This window comes from Gallinula chloropus (genome assembly GCF_964237585.1).
Source record: "Gallinula chloropus genome assembly, chromosome: 5".
NCBI lineage: Eukaryota > Metazoa > Chordata > Aves > Gruiformes > Rallidae > Gallinula > Gallinula chloropus.
This window is the reverse complement of record NC_140090.1, coordinates 34,607,610-34,630,357: the sequence shown is the minus strand read 5'-3', so window position 1 is coordinate 34,630,357 and position 22,748 is coordinate 34,607,610. Positions and strand designations below refer to the sequence as shown.

General features: G+C 45.5%; 1 protein-coding gene across 4 annotated transcripts in view; it reads left to right on the top strand.

Annotated features, from left to right (window-relative positions):
• Window positions 1–22,748, top strand: part of UBE2F (ubiquitin conjugating enzyme E2 F (putative)) — an 83,423-nt gene that overhangs the window by 48,905 nt on the left and 11,770 nt on the right. For 3 of the 4 annotated variants that reach the window (XM_084265605.1, XM_084265607.1, XM_084265604.1), the window contains 2 exons: window positions 4,549–4,581; window positions 6,169–6,231. In XM_084265605.1, coding sequence (XP_084121731.1) covers window positions 4,549–4,581; window positions 6,169–6,231 — 96 coding nt within the window. The remainder of the gene's footprint in view (window positions 1–4,548; window positions 4,582–6,168; window positions 6,232–22,748) is intronic. The other variant, XM_084265606.1, reaches the window with a different exon arrangement.

Here is a 22,748-nt window from a genome sequence, read left to right as displayed (position 1 = left end):
GTAGAAGCCCCTGCATCCTTGGCAGGGTTCAAGGCCAGGTTGGATGGGGCTTTGGGCAACCTAGGCTAGTGAGAGTGTCACTGCCCATGGCAGGGGGTTGGAGCTGGGTGATCTTTGAGGTCCCTTCCAACCCAAAGCACTCTGTGATTCTATGAATGGGTTAAATTATTTGTATATAAAAAATGGTTTCGCAATGAGCTTTAATTTAATCCGTCTATTAGATCAGAAAGGCTCCTTGGATCTCTAAAGAAATTTCATTGATTGGAAGTTCATTAGCTGCTTTTGTCTGGCTTGTTCTCTACTTAAATCAGTGTATTACATATACTTTGCCCATTAAAGGAGAAATCTTAATTTACAATTTATGTGTTTACTCTCCACTCCAAAGAAGCGCCGTGCGCTTGTCTGCTACGTGGTCTCAGTGACGTGGGTGTGAGCACTGCTGCTTGGGAAGGCTTGGTGGCTAACCGAATTAGGACAGTCTTGCAGTGGCAGTGCTTTGAGAGTCTCTAGCCTGGGGAGAGGCTATTTCAAAAGCTCTGTTTAGTATTTTGATCCATTGCTCATGAATTTCATACACTGCTGGAGTGGCAGATTTGTATTTGCTTTCCCCTCATTGTCAGGTCATAAATAAACCAGTTGGCAGGGGGTTAATGTAACTTTTCACTCAGATGCAATACAAATATACTCCAGAATTGTTATTTGTAACAGTCTGTTGATCTTCTGACTTGCTTGTGTTGGCTTCCCCATGCTTGAGCTCAAAATAGCAATGGTGCCAAGGAGCAGGACAGGTTTCCTTCATTATCTCCTCTTCCACTGTGTACTTAACCAGGTACTGCTCCTTAGTTCAAGTATGATACTTGAATCTTCATAACTAGCTTAGTAGAGGGGAATTAAACCCACTTGCTTACCCGAGAGACCTTGCGAAGATGTCTAACCTCCTGGGTGATGTCTCTGCTGATGCCAAGCCTCAGGGAGACCCAGGGATGGGAAGGGAGGGAATTCTGGAGTCTTTTCAGCAGGATCCGTCCAGAGCAGACCATGCTGCTTCATTACAGCAAGCACAAGAGGTCCTTGGTTTTGCTCTGAGCTTACCCCTCAGTAGCTGGGTACTTGTACTCCCTAACTTTGATGTTAAGCATGTAGAAGAAAGCAGACAAAAGGAAGCATTGTGGAGGAAGGAGCCTTGTCAAGTGAACAGTCTCTGATTCACCTCTTTCCAAGTAGATGCTCTTATTGAAGTGCATCAGCACAAAGGTGTGTGGTACTAACGTTTTAAGATGACACCTGCCCTGCTGCTACATCTGAAGGTAACCTTTAAAAATTCTTGTGTGTAGAGTTAGCTTTCTGTTTTCAGAGTATGTAAGTCAGGAGCTCAGGAAACATCTGAAGTCAGGGCTGAAGCTTTACTACATTAAAAGAAAACGGAACTTTTTGAACTGTTAAATCTGACAGGATCTTTGGTGCCTCACAAATCCTTTTAGGTTGTCAGGAGAATGCGAGGCAGGCATTCAGGCTGGCGCTTATCTGTATGCAGCAAGCAGCTCTGCTCAAGTCAATAATGCAAAGTGATTATTTTCACGATGCAACAGTGTCAAGTTTTTTTGAGACGTGAAATACTTGCTTCACTCCTGCTCATCTGTTCCATTCCACTTCCATTCTCAATATCCTGGATTTAAATCCAGGCTAGCCACAAACTCATTACACAAAAGGGTTGCCCTCTGGTAGTAATTTAGCATTATTTTTACGGAGCCATGCAAAGGGTATAAAATGAATCCAGCAGATGGTAAAACTCGAATAGGTGGAAACATCAGAAACAATATTAAGAATTTCACATGTAACTTACTCAGTAATAACAATAATAATCCTTTTATGCTTTTTTGGTGGGTAGAATGGCTGGGAAAATGTACAGCATTCTGAAAGCTCACAACCTTGCAGGGTGTTTTGCTGGGCTGCTTTTGTGCTTGACACTTTTGGTTTGTTTTTTTATTGGAACTCAATACAAAGCCAACCTGAGTGACTTGTGTGTCCCAGAGTCTCAAAACCAGGTATCAGTAAGAATTTGGAAGCAATTTGGGTAACCTTCAAAAGGGTGTGTTGATGGAATAGGAAGCAAATTTGATATAACTTACAGTTCTGTTTGGAGTTGCAATGTGTACCTGGGTAAGGTATGGCTCATCGCTGTGTGTACCAGAGCAGAAGCTAGGAGAGCCAGAGGCTTGAGGAGGCTGGCAGGTTCAGCACTGTTAACTGTACAGGGAAGGTGAGCAATTTGGGATTTCAGAGTCAGTGTGGCTTAGTTGCTCTTCTTGTCTTCGTTTCTTTTTAGCTATGCTGGGAAACGTTGAATGGCTGTAAACAGTTTGCAGTTGGGCAGGGTTTAAAAATGGATGGTGTGAGATCCTCGTACTTGTTTAGGATGTTTTTTAATGCTTAGTAGTGTGAATTCTGCATCCCGTAGTCCAGATACAGTCTGCTGTCACGTGGCATAGATGAAAGATGACCCTTAAAAAGTTAATTTATTCCTACTTTTTCAAGTGGAAGAAAGGAAATTACCATGTCTTAGTAAGATCCCATTATCAGAGGTTGTGGGAAACACACGGGGGTTTAAAATCCGATGCAAGAAATTCTTAACAGCCCAGAGACATTTACTGTGCCTCCCTGAAAGACAATGCAGCCTTTGAGGACAGTGGTGGAAGGAGCTTCTGACCTTCAGGGCTCAGAGCGTCTGCTGGGGCAGAGTGGCTGGCCGGGGACAGAGGCATCCTCAGCCACTCCTGGCTATGCACCCTGTGCCCATGCCAGGGGCAGCGTATGTGGGGCGCTGGAGCAGAACAGACCCTGAGAGTGGGGACGCTGTGGCAGCCTGTGCTGTTCACTGTCTCATGCTGGAATGCAGGGGAGTGAAGTGGAAGCTGTTCACACCTGTTCCTGCTCTCTGGGCTTCCCACACCACTGAAATCCCCCTTTAGTCGGTGACTTTGGCTTATTTTTTCTCTAGCACCTCTGCATTGTACAGATAGTTTATCCTCAGGATTGCTTAATACAGGCTTCCTTAATACCAGGCTTTCCTAAGCCCTGCTGTGCCTGGTTTCTGTGTCAGTAGCTGAACAAGCACAGGACTTAAAGGGTAAAGCCTTGGCTTACATCTCTTACTTGGAAGTGTCTGTTTCCTCACACTTGCTAGGGAACTACAGAATTGTAGGGATTGGAAGGGACCTCAAGAGATCATTAGGTCTGATCCCCGAGGAACAGGCAGCGTGGTTGCTTGGGAGTGGGGATGGACTGCTCAGCGCTCCAGTCTGAAACAATGCCAGGATAACTGGGATTCCTCTGTGCCTGTGCTGCATCTGATGGCTTCAGAAGCTCCGTTCAGAGAAGATGCTGAAGCTGAAATCACCGTCTGACGATATGTGCTTTGCTGGACAGGTTCACGTTACTGAAAGCAGATAAACTGGGTGGGTTGTTTATGCAAGATCAAAGGCAAATCGTTGTGTGGATAGCACTGCCATCATGTCTCTTTCATTAGGGCATAATTGGATAGCCTTCCTAAGGGATATGGATTTCTTTGGTTCACGACTTCAGCGGAGGGCCTGCAGCAGGAGACAAACTGAACTGCGCTCACTTACTGACGTTCTTTGCTGTAGATAGGAAGCTTGTGCTTTGAGGCTTTGCCTTTGGTGTGAAAGGGACATGATTAACATGTCGTGTGTCCCCCACTGCTGGAAATCTGGCAGTACGGTTTCCATGAGTAGCCAGTCCAGAGCTAGTGGGCTGCAAAGGCAGGAGGTGCAATGCTGATTTTAGTCCAGGCTTCAGTGGGCTTTCACAGTGGGGTAGCTTAGTTATTTTCTTTAGCAGTAACAGTCTTTCTTCTGGGTAGAAGAACTTGGCCTTGGAGTTGGTGGTAGGTCTGTCTCTGTAATATCTGGTCTTGTGATATGGAGGTCAGTGCTAATACAACCTTTTTGGAGATGCCCGTTCCAAAATATGCCGTGTTTGATAACTCTGTTTGGAGGCAGATTCCCATGAAGCTTCCTGTTTGCAGGAATTGCAAACCCGTTCAGCTCTGGTTAAATAGGTGCTTAATGGCGGTAAGGTGACTTGAGATGTCTGCGTGTAGAAGAACTGTATTTCTCTGTACTCACACTGCCCCTAAATCTCTTTTCTCTCACATTTTGACACAGTTTCAAATGCTTACCGAATACCACTTTATTTTTTTATTATTAAGAATGGATTGATGAATTAAGTTTTATTCTCACCCTTTGAACTGAGCAGTTGGTGTCCCACGTGAAGGTGTTACTCCTCTTGAGCAGAGAAGCAGCAGGTATAAGGCATCTATACGTACATGATGATTTGAACTTGCATTAGGATATGTGGTTTTTGGTTTTTGGTGACTTCTGAATATCCATCCATTAAAACTTTGATTTAAATGAGTGAACATCATCCTTACTCTAGATCTGATTTCCAGTAATTTCATGGGTTAATAGAAGAATAGTGTGTGTGAACACCTGAGATGCATGCCTAAGTGACTGTGCTTTCCTCTTGCAGGATGTCGTCTGGGGGTTAAACTCTTTATTTACTGTAAGTAAACTGATATTTTGCATACCCACTTTTTCCTTTTTCCTGCCTGGTTTGGTTGCAGGGTCACTCAATGCCAACCCCATCTGTTGCCTTGTAATCTTTCAGGTCTCTATTTCCTTTGGTTTCAGTGGGTGTCGTATGAGTGTGAAATGGGTATGTGTTTTCTTTGTGTAACTGCAAGACATGTATGGACAGTCTGGAATGCCAGCTTTTTTATACAGTGTTTTGGCTTTTGGTTACAAATCTATTATGGGATATTTTGCTAATATAAGCTACTTGGGATCTTCTATGTGGTTTGCAGGAAATAGGAATTCTTGTTGCTCTGAGAAGGAATTGTGGTGTTGGTATGTTTTATAAAACGATGGTTAGGAATTAATGACTGCCCTGAGGTCTCATTCCTCTCAGGGGCCTCAGTACCCACATGCAGAATTTGCATAAACCCCACCTTGTCACAGAAATGACATCGTTTTGTTCAGGGATCCCATTTTGCCCTTTTTCTTAGGTTGACAAGAGCAACAAACCTGTGCCTCCTAGTTACAGGGGCAACTTGAATACAGAGGCAGGCATGATGCTACAGCTGTTTTTGCCCTCAAAGCGAAAGCCTCATAGAGAGGCTGAGTTTTCACTGCACAAAAGCTGCCTTTTTGAGGGAGTCGAGGTCCACTTCCATCGTTACCTGCGGAAGGAGAGCCAGGGCAGTGACCGTGCTCCCAGCACTGTCACCAGGATCACAGCATGTTTCTAAAACCTTTGGCATTGACCAAGTCAGAAAGCATCTACAATTTAAGCTTTCCTGGCATCCAAAGGCTTGATTTGTTTGGACAGCTTCTTTGGTAGGTTGATTTAGAAGATTGGAGAGCATTTGCCTTTCCAACAAAGAGTAATTGCGTTTCACAGTTAGTCTCCCACTGCATGCTAAATAACTGGAAGAAAGCGAAATCCACTGGAGGTACAAAGGAGCGCCTTCAGAGGCTGAACTCCACGTACCAATAATCCATCGGGCAAACAGCTGCCAAGAGCAATGGTCATGCATCGGAGACCACGGGAATTTGTCATGGCTGGTAGGAGCCATGCTTCCCAGCTTGCCTCTTGGATTATCCCCCTTACCCAGCTGCTTATAAATAATATGGCTTTGAAATTATGGATCGTACTGGCCCTGCAGATGTTTGGAGGGGTTTCTTGAAGAAAGTAAGTGAACTTTCTCCTTCTGAAGTTAGTATTTATTGAGATTAAACTCACAGACCAGCCCCTGTGTGCCCTTAGCTCGTGACATCTTTGCACTCCCTTTCCTCTGGTTCCTCATTTTCCCAGTGTACTAAAACTTTCCTGTCTGTCAGGCTCCTGGTGATGTAGTGTTTTCACAGAGGGAATGAAACTGCTTTGCTGTGGGGATGCAATCATGAAACTCACTTCCATTTACCTTTGGCAGAGGTTCCTGTCAAGGTAGTGAGAAAACTGATACTACCCTCGGTGGTCTCATTCACTTTGTTTCATTATCTTGTTCGTTAGGGCTTTGGATTCCTCGTATGATGCAGTGAGTGGGAACCCTGAGTGGGAACCCTGTAATGTTCTCTGTTTCTTTTCCAGGATCTTTTGAATTTTGACGATCCTTTGAATATTGAGGCTGCAGAGCATCATTTGCGTGACAAGGTGAGTCAGTGGTTTATTTAAAGCATGTTGTTCCTAAACAAATACACATACTGTACTGGGCGATTCCCAGTCAGTCCTTTTAAAGCATCTGAGCTGGTACTTGAGGCAGTCGAGTGACTCATTGTATCAGCAACCAGTTACTCAAACAAAATGTGCTTTATCTGGGAAAGTAAACTCGACACAGTAGTGTTATTCACCACATGCTGGAACTGTTGACCATAATGCAGTCATATCCCAAAAATAGGTGATCTTTTCCTCCTTGCTTCTGAGACTTTTCCCCTGAACTTGCGCATGTTCTGTGCAGCGAACGATAGCGAGTTGGTTTGGTTGCGGTTGCGTGAATAGTCTTTACCTTTAAACGTCTGCATAAAGGTCTCATCCTTCTCTTTCTCTTTCAAAATGCAACTTTGTTCTTCACAGCTTTTACTTTATGCATGCTTTTATCAAGCTGTAAGAAACCTGGGCATGTTTGAAGGCCAGAAGTGAAAACTTCATTTTATTTTCACTGGTCCTAGTTGTTCCACATGTATTACAGGCTGGTGAGGGCAAAACGAGATTTACCTCTCAACTGAGATTGGGCATGGAGGTAGAGGAGGACAGAACGTGAACTTCTCTGTTGTATGGATCTCTGAGGTTGCATCATGTTGTATTATACTGATACATATCTTGAGCATATAAAAATTGCACTTGGCATGTTCGGTGTCTCCTGTTTTAATTAAAACTCTTCCAATGCTTTTATTGAAGGTAACCTTAATGACTCAAGAAGGCTTCCAGGTAAATGTTGATTTGAAGAGGTCATTGAAAATACAGCCAGGCAGTGCACCTAATTTATCTCATTTTTTGAAGGGGAACCATCAGGATTCCAAGTTCATCTTTCCAGCATTTTTTTTTGCTTAATGAGTTCTTGTAGCTATTCTGGGCTGGGACGAGATTGTATGCTGAAGTTGGGGAAAAATCTGGTAGAAACCTACTCTGGAAGAGGTTGTTTTTCATGGTTTTGTTACTTCATTTTGGCAGAGTGCCCAGCAGCCTTCCAAGCCATAAAACACAGCAAGTACTCACAGAGGGGGTGCAGCCTCGGAAACACAACCAGCGTAGTGGAGGTAGCGGGCTGAATAATTCCTTTGCTTGCATTGTCAGACTGAATTATCCTCTGGTATCTTGCCAGCTAAATTTGCAGCTGTTTGGGAATGGTGAGGTTACACACCTATTGCTGAATGTCAGATTGGTTTCTTCTAGCTAACAAAGGAAACATGGATTGCATGGTATTTGGGGGAGTTCTGGGGGTTTTTAAGGAGTGATGCCACAGTCCTAGCAGAGGCTTCTGTCAGCTCTGCTGGGGCTGTGATAGGTGAGTCCTACCGGTGTCAGGAGTGAATTGTTAGACCTCAGGATAGCCAAACATTAACGTCCTCCTCCCTGAGAGGGGTGAAACACTAACAAATTGCCATCCTGCATCTCCCAACCTCATTCAGAGATTGTGAATCTTGGGAATCGAAAGAAAGGCAGACAGTTACCTGCTTTAAAAAAAGAACCCCTCACACCTTCATAGGTGATACGGAGGCAGGAGTGTTAGATTACCTACTGCTATGCTGGTTGTATGGAAGCTGTTTTCAGATGACAGCAGCTGTGGGAAAAACGAAAGGGAAATTGTCTTGGGGTTTTTTTTACAGACTTCTAAACTGAAAATATTTCTTATGCAAATGTTGCTTATTTAGTATCTGTGTAAACTGTCTCCTGAAGGGTATCGGTAAATTCATGTTCTTTCTTTGGAGCTTGCATCTGAATTTCATCAAGATATTTCATCGAGAATGACATGTACTACCGAGTTCTTAACAGGTGGTGCTGGGCTTTCCATAGCATGTCCTACAGCAGCATCAAACAGGAGCAGTAACGCCTGTCTGGAGAGAATAAATTATCCAAGGGGGAGGAACAGCCGCTCTTACAATTAGCCTCGGAGGATGCGATTGCAGCATGGGTGGGTTTCTGTCTCTCCTCGGCGTAGGTGTTGTGCAGAGTGTGAGCACTTTGGTGTGAAGCGAAACTGCTGTGCTCCTGTGCTGCTTCGTAAGAAGATAATTGCAATGCCCGATAGGATTGATAAGGGAACAGTTAGTTAATTTTCTGAGACATTTTTATGTGTGTAATGTAGTTACACAGTATAGATGTAACATAAGTGCCTGCACATGCACTCTGTATACAAACAGATGTGCAAACGTATCTATAAACACAGTTCTGTATACAAACATCTGTGTCTAGCGCTCTGTCAGCAAATGCCTTCGGTCATTTGACAGCGTGGGAGTGTATGGCTTGTAACAGCCAAAAGAAACATACCCCAGGCTGTCTTCTGTGGTTCTTCTGGAGGGAGATGACTCTCAATTTCACTGATGTCATTTCAGGTTTGAAATGTTGGGATCCCTTTGCTGACATTCCAGGATAAGTTTGGCTGCCCAAGAGGTTAACAGCTAATCTGAAGCCCGCCTTTGGTTATTGAATATGTGGAGCTGGAGTGTGTTCAGTTCCGTAGGCTGGTATTAAGTAATCAGAAATGACTGCTGCCTTGCAGATGCTGGAAGAAGTCACATCATAGATAGGAAATCCTTATTATTGACTCTTGGAAAGCAGTTGTGCTGTGAATGTTAGTATTGCAGATCAGGCAGGAAGGCACAGTTGTTCTCTCTTGTGTAAGGGACTACTTAAGTTTTGCATGAAAACCATGGGCTGTACCTGAGCACATAGATGTAGCGTTTGGAAAAGCAGCCTTGTTCTAATGTGGAAATATGATACAAAATTCAAAACTCAAGTTGTTTAATTAATTGTTTTTAAAAAAACCTGTCTTATCTGAGATCTGAGTTAGTGCAGCTTCAACTTCCAGCCCTCCGGGGCCTCTTTCAGCTGGAGGAAGGAGCTGTCATTTACTGAACTTCTGCCCTTCCAACTTTAAGCCACAGATCGTTGAGTCACTTCTACATGTGTGATTCTAGAATTGCTCAAGCTGCACAAACATTTCTTTGCCACATGCTTTGCAAGGTGTTGGTAACTTTTTGGAAGGTTGTACAACAGATCTGGGCAGTATCACCAACATCTACTGTCACACATGCTAGGTAAAGAGATTATCTGAGTGGTCAGGCTTGCTAGCCCTCTGCTTCTGTATCCAAACCCTACCTGCCTCATCAACTACGGAAGTGATCTGGAGGCCTACGCTGTAATTGGTGGATTTCAACAGACGACCTTTTCAGTGACAGAGGAAGCTGTCTGCCACCTTGTGTGACTTTCAGGTGCTGTTGCAGAAGTAGGGCCCTGGTATTTTTCTGCATGAAGTCATACTGGTCAAGTGATTTCATCATTGCCATCAGTTTTATAAGGCTGATCGTGAGTTTATCTTACGGCTGTTGTCAAGTGGTGCTGGATGCTCCAAAGCGTGGTAACCCATGGTAATCTTTTTCCACATAGCAGTCAGACATCTGACCTTTCAGCTTGAGCTCAATCTCATGTTCTCTTGTCATGGATCTCCGAGAAGGCTCTGTCCTGTTGGTAACCTCCTTGTCGGTACTGGGGCCTGCTTTTAGGTCCTCCCCAGATCCTCCTTCTCTCCACCAACCAGCCCTGTTCCCTCAGCTGCTCCTCGTCTTGAGGCATTCCTAGCAAAGCTGTCTCCAGTGCAGCATCTGGGGCTGTCCCCAGGCAGGGGCTGAGACTGTCCCAGCAGCAGGGCTTCACAATTGGCCTTTCTGAGCCTCCCAAGGTTGCTTCTGGACATCCCTCCTGCCCACGCAGGTGCCTTGAGGGTGGACTTGCCCTCCAGCATGTTGACTGCATCCTCTCTAGTGACAGTATTTCTGAAGAACTGATGCCGTTTTCCAGAGTCAGCCAGTTTTTAAACTCAGACCTTCTCACAGGCTTGTTGACTGGGGCTTTCAGCATTTCATAAAGCATTCAGATAAGTTGTCATTCCCCTTTGCACTTTCTTCTCCCCATCCACTCCCCCCATAACTCCTAATTGTTTCCAGTTTAGGGAAGTTTGCATTTTTCATTTTTGGAGTGTTACTTTTTGGAATGTTCCTGGTGCCCACATTGCACTGTGGTTAGGTCAGGATCACGGGAAGAGAAACAAACATTCTCTCTAGGGCTGGAGCTTGGTTTACGTGAATAAGAAGGTGATTGATATGTCTGTGGAAACTAAGTGAGATGTTTCCCAACACTCAGCCTCCTCACACTGATACAATCTCATCGGTTTAGTAGAACAAGGTTTCTTGGTGAATTTAAAGAACCACTTACTAGCTAATTAGCTGGCACCACTTTGGGTCTAGGAGAGAAGACAGCCTGGCAGTAATTATGTGAATGACCAGAGCCATTAATTGTCAATTGAATCGATTCCACAGATTCCTAAGCAGAGAGTGTTTAAGTTCTAATGACTCCTCACTTAAAAAGGATGTGGTGAAAATCGTAGGACTTGCTGTTTTGTAGAGGGACCAGAACATGGTTGGTTTCTTCTGTGTGGCAGCCATGTAGGTTGAATATTGAAAGAACAGGTGTATACCTGGGAATTGCAAAACCAAACTGGCTTGGTAGTTCAGGATTTGTGGGTTCCTTAGCCAGAGGTTCTGTGGTTATTCTGTCTGCTTTGTTAGCTGAAATGTAGAAAATTCTTCTTGCATGAACATCTGTCATGTAGAGATTACCACCTCAGGACATTGCAATTCAGTGCAGTGAAGGTTCCTCAAAAGCCCTTTTATTTCCTAGTATCACCAAACTGTAGGGGTTGGAAGGGACCTCCAGAGATTGAGTCTAACCCCCTGCCAAAGCAGGGTCCCTAGGACAGGTGACCCAGGGAAGTGTCCAGACGGGTCTTGGATATCTCCAGAGATGGAGATTCCACACCCCCCTGGGCAGCCTGTCCCAGGGCTCTGTCACCCTCACTGTGTAAAAGTTCTTCTGCATATTGGTGTGGAACTCCCTGTGCTCCAACTTGAGGACATTGCCCCTTGTTCTGTCCCCACAGACCACTGAGAAGAGCCTGGCCATTTCCCCCTGTGTCCCATGCTTCAGATATTGATAAACATTGATCAGATCCCCTCTCAGCCTCTCTTCTCAAAGCTGTGCAGCCCCAGGTCACTTGGTCTTTCCTCATAGGGGAGATGCTCCAGGCCTTTAGCCATATCTGTAGCCCTCCGCTGGACTCTCTCCAGGAGATCCCTGCCTTTTTTATACCAGGGAGCCCAGAACTGGACACAATACTCCACATGGGCCCTGACCAGGGCAGAGTAGAGGGGGAGGATCCCCTCCTTTGGCCTGCTGGCCTCACTTTTTGATGCACCACCAGGATCACATTGGCCTCCTTATTCTGTCGCCTACCAGGACCCCCAGCTCCTTCCCTGCAGAGCCCCTCCCCACTAGTAGTGGTTGTCTTTGCAAAAACTGATACATTTCAAAGCTGTCTGTGCAGTGTGCAACAAAAAAAATCATTACTCTGTTCATGTAGCTTGAAGCAGAAAGGGTTTTCCAAATACTCCTTGGCTTTCTCCCTCACCTAGGCCTGGCACATTAAGAATGCTGATGCTGTGTCCTATTTTAATTGTATTCTGTTGGATTTGGTGCAGTTGGAAAGGCTAAAGCAATTTCTGTCATCCTGCAGATTAGCAAACACTCATTTACGTGTTCATCCATGCGGTCTGGAGTTGTTTTAATAGCAGCTGAGTAACATCACCCTGTGTTATTTCCCTGCGTGGTCTCTTCATCTTCACAGTGAACCTCATCTGTCCATACTCAGTGTATGGAAATGCTTCCTGCTGTGTCGTTGTGAAAGGATAAGATAGATAGTGCTCTGGGAGTGGATTTCTGCCCCCCCTTCATGCACAATCTTCTTTCATGGGACTTTCACCAGCAGCTTTGAAGTGCCAAAGCTGAGAAATCTAATTGGAGTGATTGTGTGTTTGCCAAGGACCCGTCTTCAACACAGCTGTTTTGGGATGTGTGCATGGTACAACTGCAGTTCAACGTGACTCTGGACAGTTCACGCCATGCTTACGTGTAGTCTTTGGTCTTACTGAAGTGGCTTGTAGTTCTTAAAGGTCTTTAGTCTTTCACAGATCATCCTTACAGGTGTGCTTTCTAGTCCTGCTTTTAAATCATGTTGTTCTGATTCCTCACCACAGTACTATGAGCACACTAGCGGGAATTCCACAGAAGATGCCAAGGACAGTATTGCCAGTTCATTTCACCTGGGAAAATGGTGTATTTCCATGACCTGCACCATTGGATAAATCACACCACACTGGCACCAGGAATATGTGAGGCCAGAAGCTATTAGGGAGGTAGAGTGTTGGGGCAGATTTTTCCTTGTCACTTGCATGCTGCTGTGATGGCTATCAACTCTCCTTCCTTTCCGCCCTCTCCTTCCTTTCCCTTCCGCCCTCTCCTTCCTTTCCCTTCCGCCCTCTCCTTCCTTTCCCTTCCGCCCTCTCCTTCCTTTCCCTTCCGCCCTCTCCTTCCTTTCCCTTCCGCCCTCTCCTTCCTTTCCCTTCCGCCCTCTCCTTCCTTTCCCTTCCGCCCTCTCCTTCCTTTCCCTTCCGCCCTCTCCTTCCTTTCCCTTCCGCCCTCTCCTTCCTTTCCCTTCCGCCCTCTCCTTCCTTTCCCTTCCGCCCTCTCCTTCCTTTCCCTTCCGCCCTCTCCTTCCTTTCCCTTCCGCCCTCTCCAGAAACTCTATTACTGCTTGGCTTTTGCTTGGAGTCTTAAAAATTATTATTCAAGGTTTCTCTTAGTAATAAAGAAAGTAAGGCTTTTATTTCAGGAATGTTTCTGGGAGGATGGGTTTATGATGTTTGTGGTGTTATGGCATCTGAAGCCACCTCTTAAATTTTCCTCTTAGGATTTTAATTGCCCTACATAGCCTCAGTTCCTTAGGAAACTAGCTTTAAGAAAATCAGTGGCTCAGTTCCTGGCAGTCTTTGGAGGTTGTCCTAATGAGTCTTTTGGGATGAACGTTTTCCTTGAATTACTCGAGGACTGTCGTCTTGTCTTTACAAGTGAGAGCGCTAATCTAATTCTGTCAGACGTTCCATCGATAATTGGGAACAGTTGCTGACTATGGATTTCATGGAAGAGCTTGTATAACTGTTCATAATGTGCAGGGTTTTTTTGAGTCCTTAAATAGCAAACAGTTGAAGATTTTTGTAGAATAATCTTAACTTTTCAAACCTGACTTTGGGGAACTGGACAAGAACCAGCATCACCCAACAAAATGCCAGGACCAGATCCTGGAGAGGACATTAACGTATCTTCTGGAAACAGCTAAGTCAGTGAAAGAGGAAGTTGCCAGCAAGAGGTCTGCCTGTAAGTAAGAAACAAATACAGCTATGTCTGTAGAAGATCTTTAGGCATCCCTTTGGACATGCAGGAAGCTGAATTTCCCCCACAATTTCCCTTTGCATCAAAAACTCTGGTTGCCCAGCGTAGCCTCTTTAGTGCTGGAGCCACCAGGAACCAGCAACAACTTGAAATTGTAGAACTTCTTTTTCACCAAGAGTCATTTCATCCTTCCTGAGCTTTTTCCTTGTGGTTTTGGGTTTTTTTTAACACCAGAAACAGAAATCAGACTGGCAAAGCACATTCTTAAAGTGTGTGTGGGGTTGCTGTTCTTCTGTCTGACCCCAGCTTTATTGAACACTACAATCCAATCTGCCACCCAGACTTCTAGCCCTGTGCTCTCCTTTCCAAGTTGCCCTGTGGGGTGCTAAAGACAGAAGCTGGCAGATTCGGGATCTTCCATCTCTGCTGAGGTTTAGAGAGGTTGTGTCCTCAACCCAATAATGCCTTGGGACAGTTAAAATGTCACTGAGCTTGCTGTCTGTGTATCATTTCAAATTTGATCCTTCTAAAGACTCTTCCAAAGTAATGTCCTGGCCAGCCATACTTTTATCCTCCTGGCTCTTTATTTCTGTGTTTATACCTAATCTAACTGTAATTACATTTAGGTTTAAGACTACCTTGAAAATCCCTTTTTCTGTGTAGCTGAAGAAATGCATCTGTAACTAAATACTGTCCTCAAGTTTGGCTTCATCGGGATCTGTTGTTGTTGATCACTTTGAAGTTCCTTTTCCTCTATTCCTGTCATTCCATATATCAGAAGATTAAAACAAGATGTAAGCACTTGCGTGTTGCAGGTCTGTTGGATCCTCTAAGCAGACAATCAGTAACACAAAATAAAAACCTCAAACTTTGGGGGGAAAAAAACTTTATTATCTGTTTATTTCTTCTGCTTCTGATGCTCTGAAGTAGTCCCTTTAACTGCTCTTGCAGGAACTCCTCTGTCATACCTGCTCTTCACTTGTTACTATTTTTATATCGAAGGCATTTGAGTGCATGTTTGAGTACTTAGCTCACGTAGCACCTGCAGTGATTTTTCCTATTGAGGTCCTTTCCCTCGCCACTTCTCCAGAGCTGTCCCAAACTTCACAGAAGCAGGAAGAAGGGCTGACAGTGGGTGCCAACCAGCCCAGGCTCCTGTGCGGAGCCTTCAGCACAGATGGGCAGCTCTGCTGTTGGAACAACTGAGCTGTGTGTGCTGGTGCCCTTCAGGTGAGGCACCGCCTAACATTGTTTAGAAGGAAGCATTTGCAGTGACCTCTGCCCAATGTGGAAATCATCACCGTAGCGTGCGTGTTTCCAAGTGGAGGGCTCTGAGTTCACAGACTCCGCAATTATTGCTCCTTTAGTACTGCACAGGCTTTTTCCTACTTGTGGGAGGTAAGTGGGGGTTTATCAGGTCCATACAGCTCTGTGATCCATGCCCTCTCTCACATCCCATCTTTCCAAGCTTACCTCTGCAGGTCCAAATGCATTTGAGTCCATCTTCCAAGATGAAAGATGTCTTGTCTTTGGCTTACTTGAATCCCAGGCTCTGGCCTGTAGTCCCTCTCTGGAAACATCTGGTAGATGCTTTGAAGTTTTACTAAGTTACTTTTAAAGGGTTAAACAGCGCACATGCTCTTGTCTCATCTTCAGAGTTTGCTCTCTAAAATCTGGCCAATTACAAACCGGCGTAATGAGCTGAAAGCTGCAAATGTTTCTGTAATAACCCCTGCTTTCATCTGTCAATGGAATGGAGAATGTGGAGGCTTCAGGCTTAGGGGAGACTGGCTGGAGAGCTGTCAGGTAGAGAAGGACCTGGAGGTGTTGGGTGACTGCCGACTGAACATGAGCTATCAGTGTGGCCAGGAAGGCCAATGGCATCCTGACTTGTGTCAGAAATAGTGTGGCCAGTAGGTCTGGGGAGGTGGTTGTGCCCCTATACTGGGCATTGGTGAGGCTGTACCTCGAGTGCTGTGTCTAGTTCTGGGCTCCTCACCATAAGAAGGACATTAAGGTCCTCGAGCGAGTCCAGAGAAGGGCAACCAGGCTGGGGAAGGGACTGGAAGGCAAATCCTCTGAGGAGCAGCTGAGGGAGCTGGAGGTGTTCAGCCTGGAGAAGAGGCTGAGAGGAGACCTTATCACCACCGATAATTACCTGACAGGAGGGTGTAGAGAGGTGGGTGATGGTCTCTTCAGCCAGGTGACACATGATAGGACAAGGGAAAATGGCAATAAGGTGCACCAGGGCAGGGTCAGATCAGATGTTAGGAAAAAATTCTTCCCTGAAAGAGTTTTCAGGGCCTGGAACAGGCTGCCCAGGGAGGGGGTTGAGTCACCGACCCTGGGTGTATTTAACAGACGGGTAGATGAGGTGCTCAGGGATATGGTTTAGCAAAGGACAGGAACAGTTGGACTCGATGATCTTAAAGGCTCTCTTCCAACCTTGTGATTCCATGACAATCAAAGCTTTATTTGGCATCATTTCAGAATATTGGGAGAGCATCTTTATCAATTATTGGCAGGGTGGGAGAATCAGATTGGAGTTCAACACTTGGTGGAAGACACGAGGAAGTCATACTGAGGAACTCAGTTCCTCCTTCAGTTGAAGAAGAACTGGGAAAATAATTAGAGTTTCTCAGGATGGGTCTGGAGTTTTGCATTGATCCCGTAGCAGCTGTTCCGTGAAATCCCGTTAGGTCACTGACCTTCCTCCGTTTTGGCGTTGGCGCATGGAGATGTTCTTGCAAGATGCAGGGGTGTAATAAGTGTAAATACAGATTGCCTGCTGCTCACCCCTGTCTCCTGTAAGCAAGAGCAGAGGCTGATGGCAGTATGGCCAGGGATCACAAGCTGTTACTGACGTGCGGCGTTAACGGACCCTAATGTAATCTTGCATAAATGGATGGAGATAAAATGTAGCTGGAAGGATGTGATATAATACCCAGCTCCAAGGTGATGGAGGCAGTCTGGTATTCTGCTAATTGTGTGGGGAGTTATGAGATCTGGCATGTCACGTTACCGGCCTGTTTCCTGCTGCGTGCTTGTCAGTGATCCCAAATTTATGACTGACAGCTCTGCGCTGCTTGCTTGTGTTTCTGTCTTCATCCCACTGACTCTGTCATTTATTGAGACCGGGTAACTGTAAAACAACTCGAGGAGGGACGGATGCCAGGCATGCCTGTCATGCAGAAGCAACGCTGGGGAAGTTTGCCTTAAATACATCAAAAATACAGAGTTAAGAAACATCTTCCACCTTGTATAGGGTACATACAAGGGGGTGCTGTCTGCTGCTTTACTTAAGTCAGCTGTTCCTTACTCGTGCTCTTCCACATTGTAGCCCAAGCCTCTGCCAACCGCTTTTGGGTACAGTGGCTGATGGCTCACTTGACACAGTACGAAGGGAGAACATCCGACAGCATCTTGCTTGTTGTGGTGTCAGCTCCAAAGCCAGGTTTGCATACGCATCAGTCAAGGGAGGGTGGCAGCCTGAATATTCATCCACATAGCTTGGAATTTCATTACACAGAATCCCACAGAATCGTAGGGGTTGGAAGGGACCTCCAGAGATCATCGGGTCCAACCCCCTGCCAAAGCAGGGTCCCTAGGACAGGTGGCACAGGTCGGCATCCAGACAGGGCTGGAATTTCTCCAGAGAAGGAGACTCCACACCCACCCTGGGCAGCCTGTCCCAGGGCTCCCTCACCCTCACTGTGAAGAAGTTCTTCTGCATATTGGTGCAGAATTTCCTGTGCTCCAACTTGAAGCCATTGCCCCTTGTCCTGTCCCCACAGACCACTGAGAAGAGGACGACCATTTCCCCTGTGTCCCACACTTCAGATATTGATAAACATTGATCAGATCCCCTCTCAGTCTTCTCTTCTCCAGGCTGAACAGCCCCAGCTCATTCAGCCATCTGATGGCATGTTGAACGTGGCATAACAAAGTGGTAGATCAGCAATGATAAGGGTTTTTTTCTGGAATCTCTTTCCAGCACCATGCTCATCCTGCCTTAAATATTATCTTGTTTAGCCTCACGTTCATTTTGGCAAAGTAAATGGAGAGAAGTGGGCTGGTTACAGCTGCCAAACAAAGTGTTGTCAGGGAGCTGGTCTTCTCCATGGATTCCAGCCCTGTGTTGGCAGACTTAGGAGGAAACTACTGAAAAACAACTGAAAACTTCAGCTTGTCATCCTGTACTGACTGCCTTGTCAGCGGTGTGAAGATTCAGTAACAGAATCTATAAAGCCAGAATATATATGTTGGGGTTTTTTTCCTGGTGTTTAAAAAGAGCTTTATTGCTAAAGTAAACCAGTCCCACATATCCTGCAAATGTCTTTCTGTGTAATATAGTTTAGTACTCGGCAGAACCTACAAATCCAGTACTACTTTTGAGCCTGTGGCCTTCTGTTGAGTTTCTGGATTAAGCATCACTGCCATTCTTACTTGCACACCATCATATGGCCAGCCCTGTGTGTTGGAGCCTGCAGTTGCTAGCAATTTCAGCAGGTTTTGTGTGTGGTTTTAGCGCTGGGAAAAAAATAGTCAGGCTCTCTGAGAATTTCACAGGAGCAGTTCCACAGCCGTGCCTATCCAGAGCCCTTAATCAAGGATCCCACTGGATTGTCTCATCCAAGGGTATGAAATGGATGCTGGCTATTATACAGCTTCTCTGATTTAGATGGTACTCTCCACTGTGTCAGCTTGTGGTCAGACACAGTGATCTTGTGTTTAAATTACCGATACTTACCCTCCAGGATCATGCAGTTGCTTTGGACTGTGTTTTATTTGGCTGCAACAACAGCAGTGACTCCTAATGGTACTGCTGGCTAGAAGAACCGGGTGGGATACGTACTCATCAACAATATCCATAGGGACAGGGTACCTACTGCTCACTGTCACTGTGGGAAGCTGGTTTTCTTGGCCTTACAGTGCTGAAGCACAGACTTAATGCTGCTGGGGTATTAACGTATCGCTCAACTAAAAATAAGTCCTTTATAACTTCCAAAGGGCATAACAGGGGTGTTGGGAGCAGCAGCTGCTTTTGATTCTTTAGCATCATCGAGCCTATGAGCTGAAATCCCTCTTGAAAGATAGATAGGCATTACATTTAGTAGGAGGAAGAGGCAGTGGATGAGACTTGGATGTATTCTGAATATTCTGTGTATTTCGTATTGTCTGAGAATACACAGCTGTCTGTCTGCCAAGCTTAAATAGGTAGAGAACCCTGAAAGGTTTAACAGACAGCGACAAAGATGGTGCTTTGGTTCAGACTCTCCTTTGCTTTGTCAGGAATGAAAATTAATGTTTCACCACTGTAAACTTGGGTTTTTTAATCCGTTGGCTGCAGCCAATCCAGGCTTTGCGCCTTGTCTTGATTAGTCCTGTAATGGTTAGTAGTAGATAAGAGATTTCATTTTTATATCTTTATCTCTATTTTTCTTTATTTCTTCCATTTATTATTACTTTCAGTATCTCGAAGCTGGTTGATGATAGTTTACTGTAGAATTTGTAGATACGTTTAACAACTATTTTTGTGTGAATAGAGTGAGACCTGATGGCTAGCAAGTTTGATCATCCAGGACTTAAAGCTATACAAAGGAGGCCTGAGGCGGATGAGGACACGTTACCGTGGTACAGGGAAGCTCCTCTCAGCGCCTTAGGGGGCAAGGGGCCACGGATGCATGGGCCCTCTGGGTTCTCTATAAACCACAGACTCATAGGGGTTGGAAGGGACCTCAAGAGGTCATCGTGTCCAACCCCCAAACCGCAGATCTAATGCCTAGAGCTCATTTAGGATGTTTCATCACGGGAAACAAAAGCGTGCTGATAGAGAGCTCATCACGCTTTTGCTGCTTCACAGGTGGAAATGTAGGGATGTAGAGAGGGAAATTATTCCCCCTGGGTAGTACAATAAAGTAGTAGGGGTATGGGCATTCATTTGGATCCTTTTAGTGCTGGATTAATAGCTTGGCATTTAAGTTGCATTCTGTTTCTTATCTTTTCCTTGATTTTTGACTTGAACATATCTGTCTTGCTTTCTCATCTTGATTTCATCTTTGCTCTGGGCAAGTTCAGTTTTGAAGGGGTAAAAGCAGAGCACTTTGCTGTGCTGCCCTTCTTGTAGGTGCCACAGATTCCTGATATTAATGCACAAAAGAAGAAGTAGCAGATTCTGTAATCTAAGATTGACAGGCTGCTTTTTTCTTTTACAGCTGCCTGCAAAATAAATCCCTTCTCTGGTTTTCAGAGCTGAGATCGCACCGCAGTTTATACCAGTGCTGTGCTGCCTACACTGCAATCACAGCTGACCCCCTTGTCCTAGGGGTTTTCTGTCTTACGTCTTAGAAACTCCAACCCTGCAGTCAGTCTGTGTTTGTGGTAAACAGACTGGAGAACGTTTGGCAGGGTTAATCAGTGCAAGCTTTAAGTCTGAGCCCCTCCCATTAAGTAGCTCTCCTGTCTGAATTGGTTCGGGTAGCCATTCTCCCTCAAGGAGCCCCAACTCAGGACTGCGTTATGCTGACAAGAAGAGGCTTCACCCGGGTTTTTGGAACCGTTCTCCTTGTGCTGCTGAGAGGAGAGTTGCTCTTAATGGCTTGCCAGTGGCTCCCATACCACTCGCTCATCCTTATGAGAAGTGGTTATTCATTCATGATATAATGCCTATATCCTACAGGCAGTCCCAGCTATAATTCCTTGGCTGAAAGGAAGTCTTATCTCTTGCGTGATTGCTGTTTGTGGCCATCTTTTTAAAAATAAAAATTAAGGCTGCCATCAGGAGGAGAATTCCCTGACCAAGGCAGTATGGTACAGATAGCTCCTGAAATAGATGGAAGGAAAAACGTTTTTGCCTTGATCATTAGAGGCAATCAATTCCACATAATTAATATAAATTATTATAAGTGGGGAGAGATACAGAACTGATTTTTTGATTAAAGTTTCCTAGGCTGTAAAACTGCAGCCAGGTAGGGGAGGGAGGGGAACCCATCCACATATTACAAGCTGGTTTCAAACATACTGAATATGAGATAATAGTAATTAGGTGTAGAACAAAAGAATTTCTGTGGAACTGAGAGCAAGGGAATTATTGAGTTGACAAGCCAGACGCTTCCCCCCTCCGTTCTTGAGACTAAAAATTATACTTTTAACAAAATGCTCTGATGTTTGGCTCATCCCTCTGGGAGGGAGGGATGGATGGATGGATGATGTGTCAACCTCTGCCACTGTCGTTTCTGAAGGATTCCTGTTCTGAATCCTTCGACTCCTCTGATAAAAGTTGGATATTGTTTTGGAGACTGTCAGTCTAATGTTCTTGTAACAGCAGCAGAGTAATTTGAAGAAATATAAAATTATGCATCATGATGTAATTGAGTAAGGAGATGCTGGAAAACTTTGCTAGGCAGCTGGCAGGTTGCATGAAAAGCGTGTGTTTTTAGTGTAGCTGCAAGTTAAAGGTCTTGATAGAAACATTTATCTGTTCTTTCTGCTTGTGCCTTGCATAGCCAAGTAAACAAGGGTTCTGAATTACATCATGAAAGCTGCTTACTCTGTAGCCATAGGTTTGCCAGCACTTCGCCCTTGAGATGTTTTCAGAAGGTATTTCACAGGATCAGAGTCACTGAGGTTGGCAGGGACCTTCAGAGATTGTCCCCTCCAGTCCCTATGCTCATGGTAGAGTTGGCTGTGGCAGCTCGCCCAGGACTGTGCCTGGTGAGATATTGACTATCTCCAAGGCTGGAGACTCCGCAGCTTTGGTGACCAACTTGTTCCCGTGTTCCACCAGTCTTACAGGAAAAACCCCTTTTTCTAATGTTTAAAAGAATTTTCCTGTTTTTCAGTTTGTTCCCAGTGCCTCTGCTCTGTCACTGTGCACCACTGAGAAGAGTCTGTGTCTGTCATCTTTGCACCCTCCCATCAGATATCAGTATCCCTTGGGGTCCTTCCAAACCTTCTCTTCTCCAGACTGAACAGTCCCACTCAGGCTGCCCTTGAATGACAATTGCTCCAACCATCTTTGTGGCCCTTTGTTAGGCTCACCCCAGTAAATCCCTGTGTAGTCCTGGGGAGCCTGGAACTGGGCACAGCACTCTAGATGTGTCTCATCTTCGCAGGACAGCTTAGGATGCTAGTGGTCATCTTTGGTGGTTTGTGGTCAGCCTGGTGACCACCAGGACCTGAAGGTCTCCCTGAGCAAAGCTGCTTGCCACCCAGCCATGTACTGGTGGGTGCTTTATTCACAGGCAAGACTCTATTTCCCTTTGTTGAACTAATAAGGCTCCTCTCCAGCCTGCCAGGGTCTTTCTGAAGAGCAGTGCACCAATCTGGTGGTTAATACAGCCACTCCTCCAGTTCTGTGTCATCCACAAACTCTGCCTCTTCATCCAGGTCATTAACGTAGAGGTGAAACAGTCTTGACCCCAACGTCAACATGCTGCTAGGATTTGGTGTCACCCAGCCCTGAGCCCAGCAGTTTAGGTGGTTCAGCCCACCTCACCATCCATTTCTCTAGTCCATGCTCAGTGGGTTGGAGCTTCACTGAAGTGAACCTTTGGCAGTTGCTTTGCTTTTTAGCCCTTTTTTTGCTAAAAAATAGGGCTTATGCCTGGATGCCATCCATCTGTCCCCTCATCCCCACCTCCCCCTCGGTCCCCGTAGCTTTAAACGCATCAGTTTGACAGAGCAGCAGAGCCTTTACATCCCCTTCCTGCAACTCACAAAAATTGTCAGGAGCTGCGGAGAGGGGATGGTCTGTGAATGAGCCACCGCCGGGGAGTCTCCCATCCAGGTTCCACCAGCACCCTCTCTGAGCACACCCTGAGCTTTAAAGGCCTTCCTCTCAGCTGGTGGCAAGGAGATGTGGGTGCAACCCCAGAGAGGTGCAGGAGGGTCAGGGAACCACCATTCTTTCGTCGTGGGAGAGGGGAGGTGGTAAAGACTATCGAAAAAAGCTGTGCTGGGGCATCAGGGGAGTAGTACTGATAGCCTGCAAATCTGTAAGCAGACAGATCTTGCTGCCTTTGCTTGCTGGACGTGTCTTTTAAAGCCCTTGCTTGATTGTGCTAGATATTCCCTAGCTGCATGGGTAAAAATGTGTGGGTTGGAAATACTCTTGCACACGAAGTGAGGCTTTATTCTGGTAGAGAGCTACCCGCCAGCTATTCAGCACT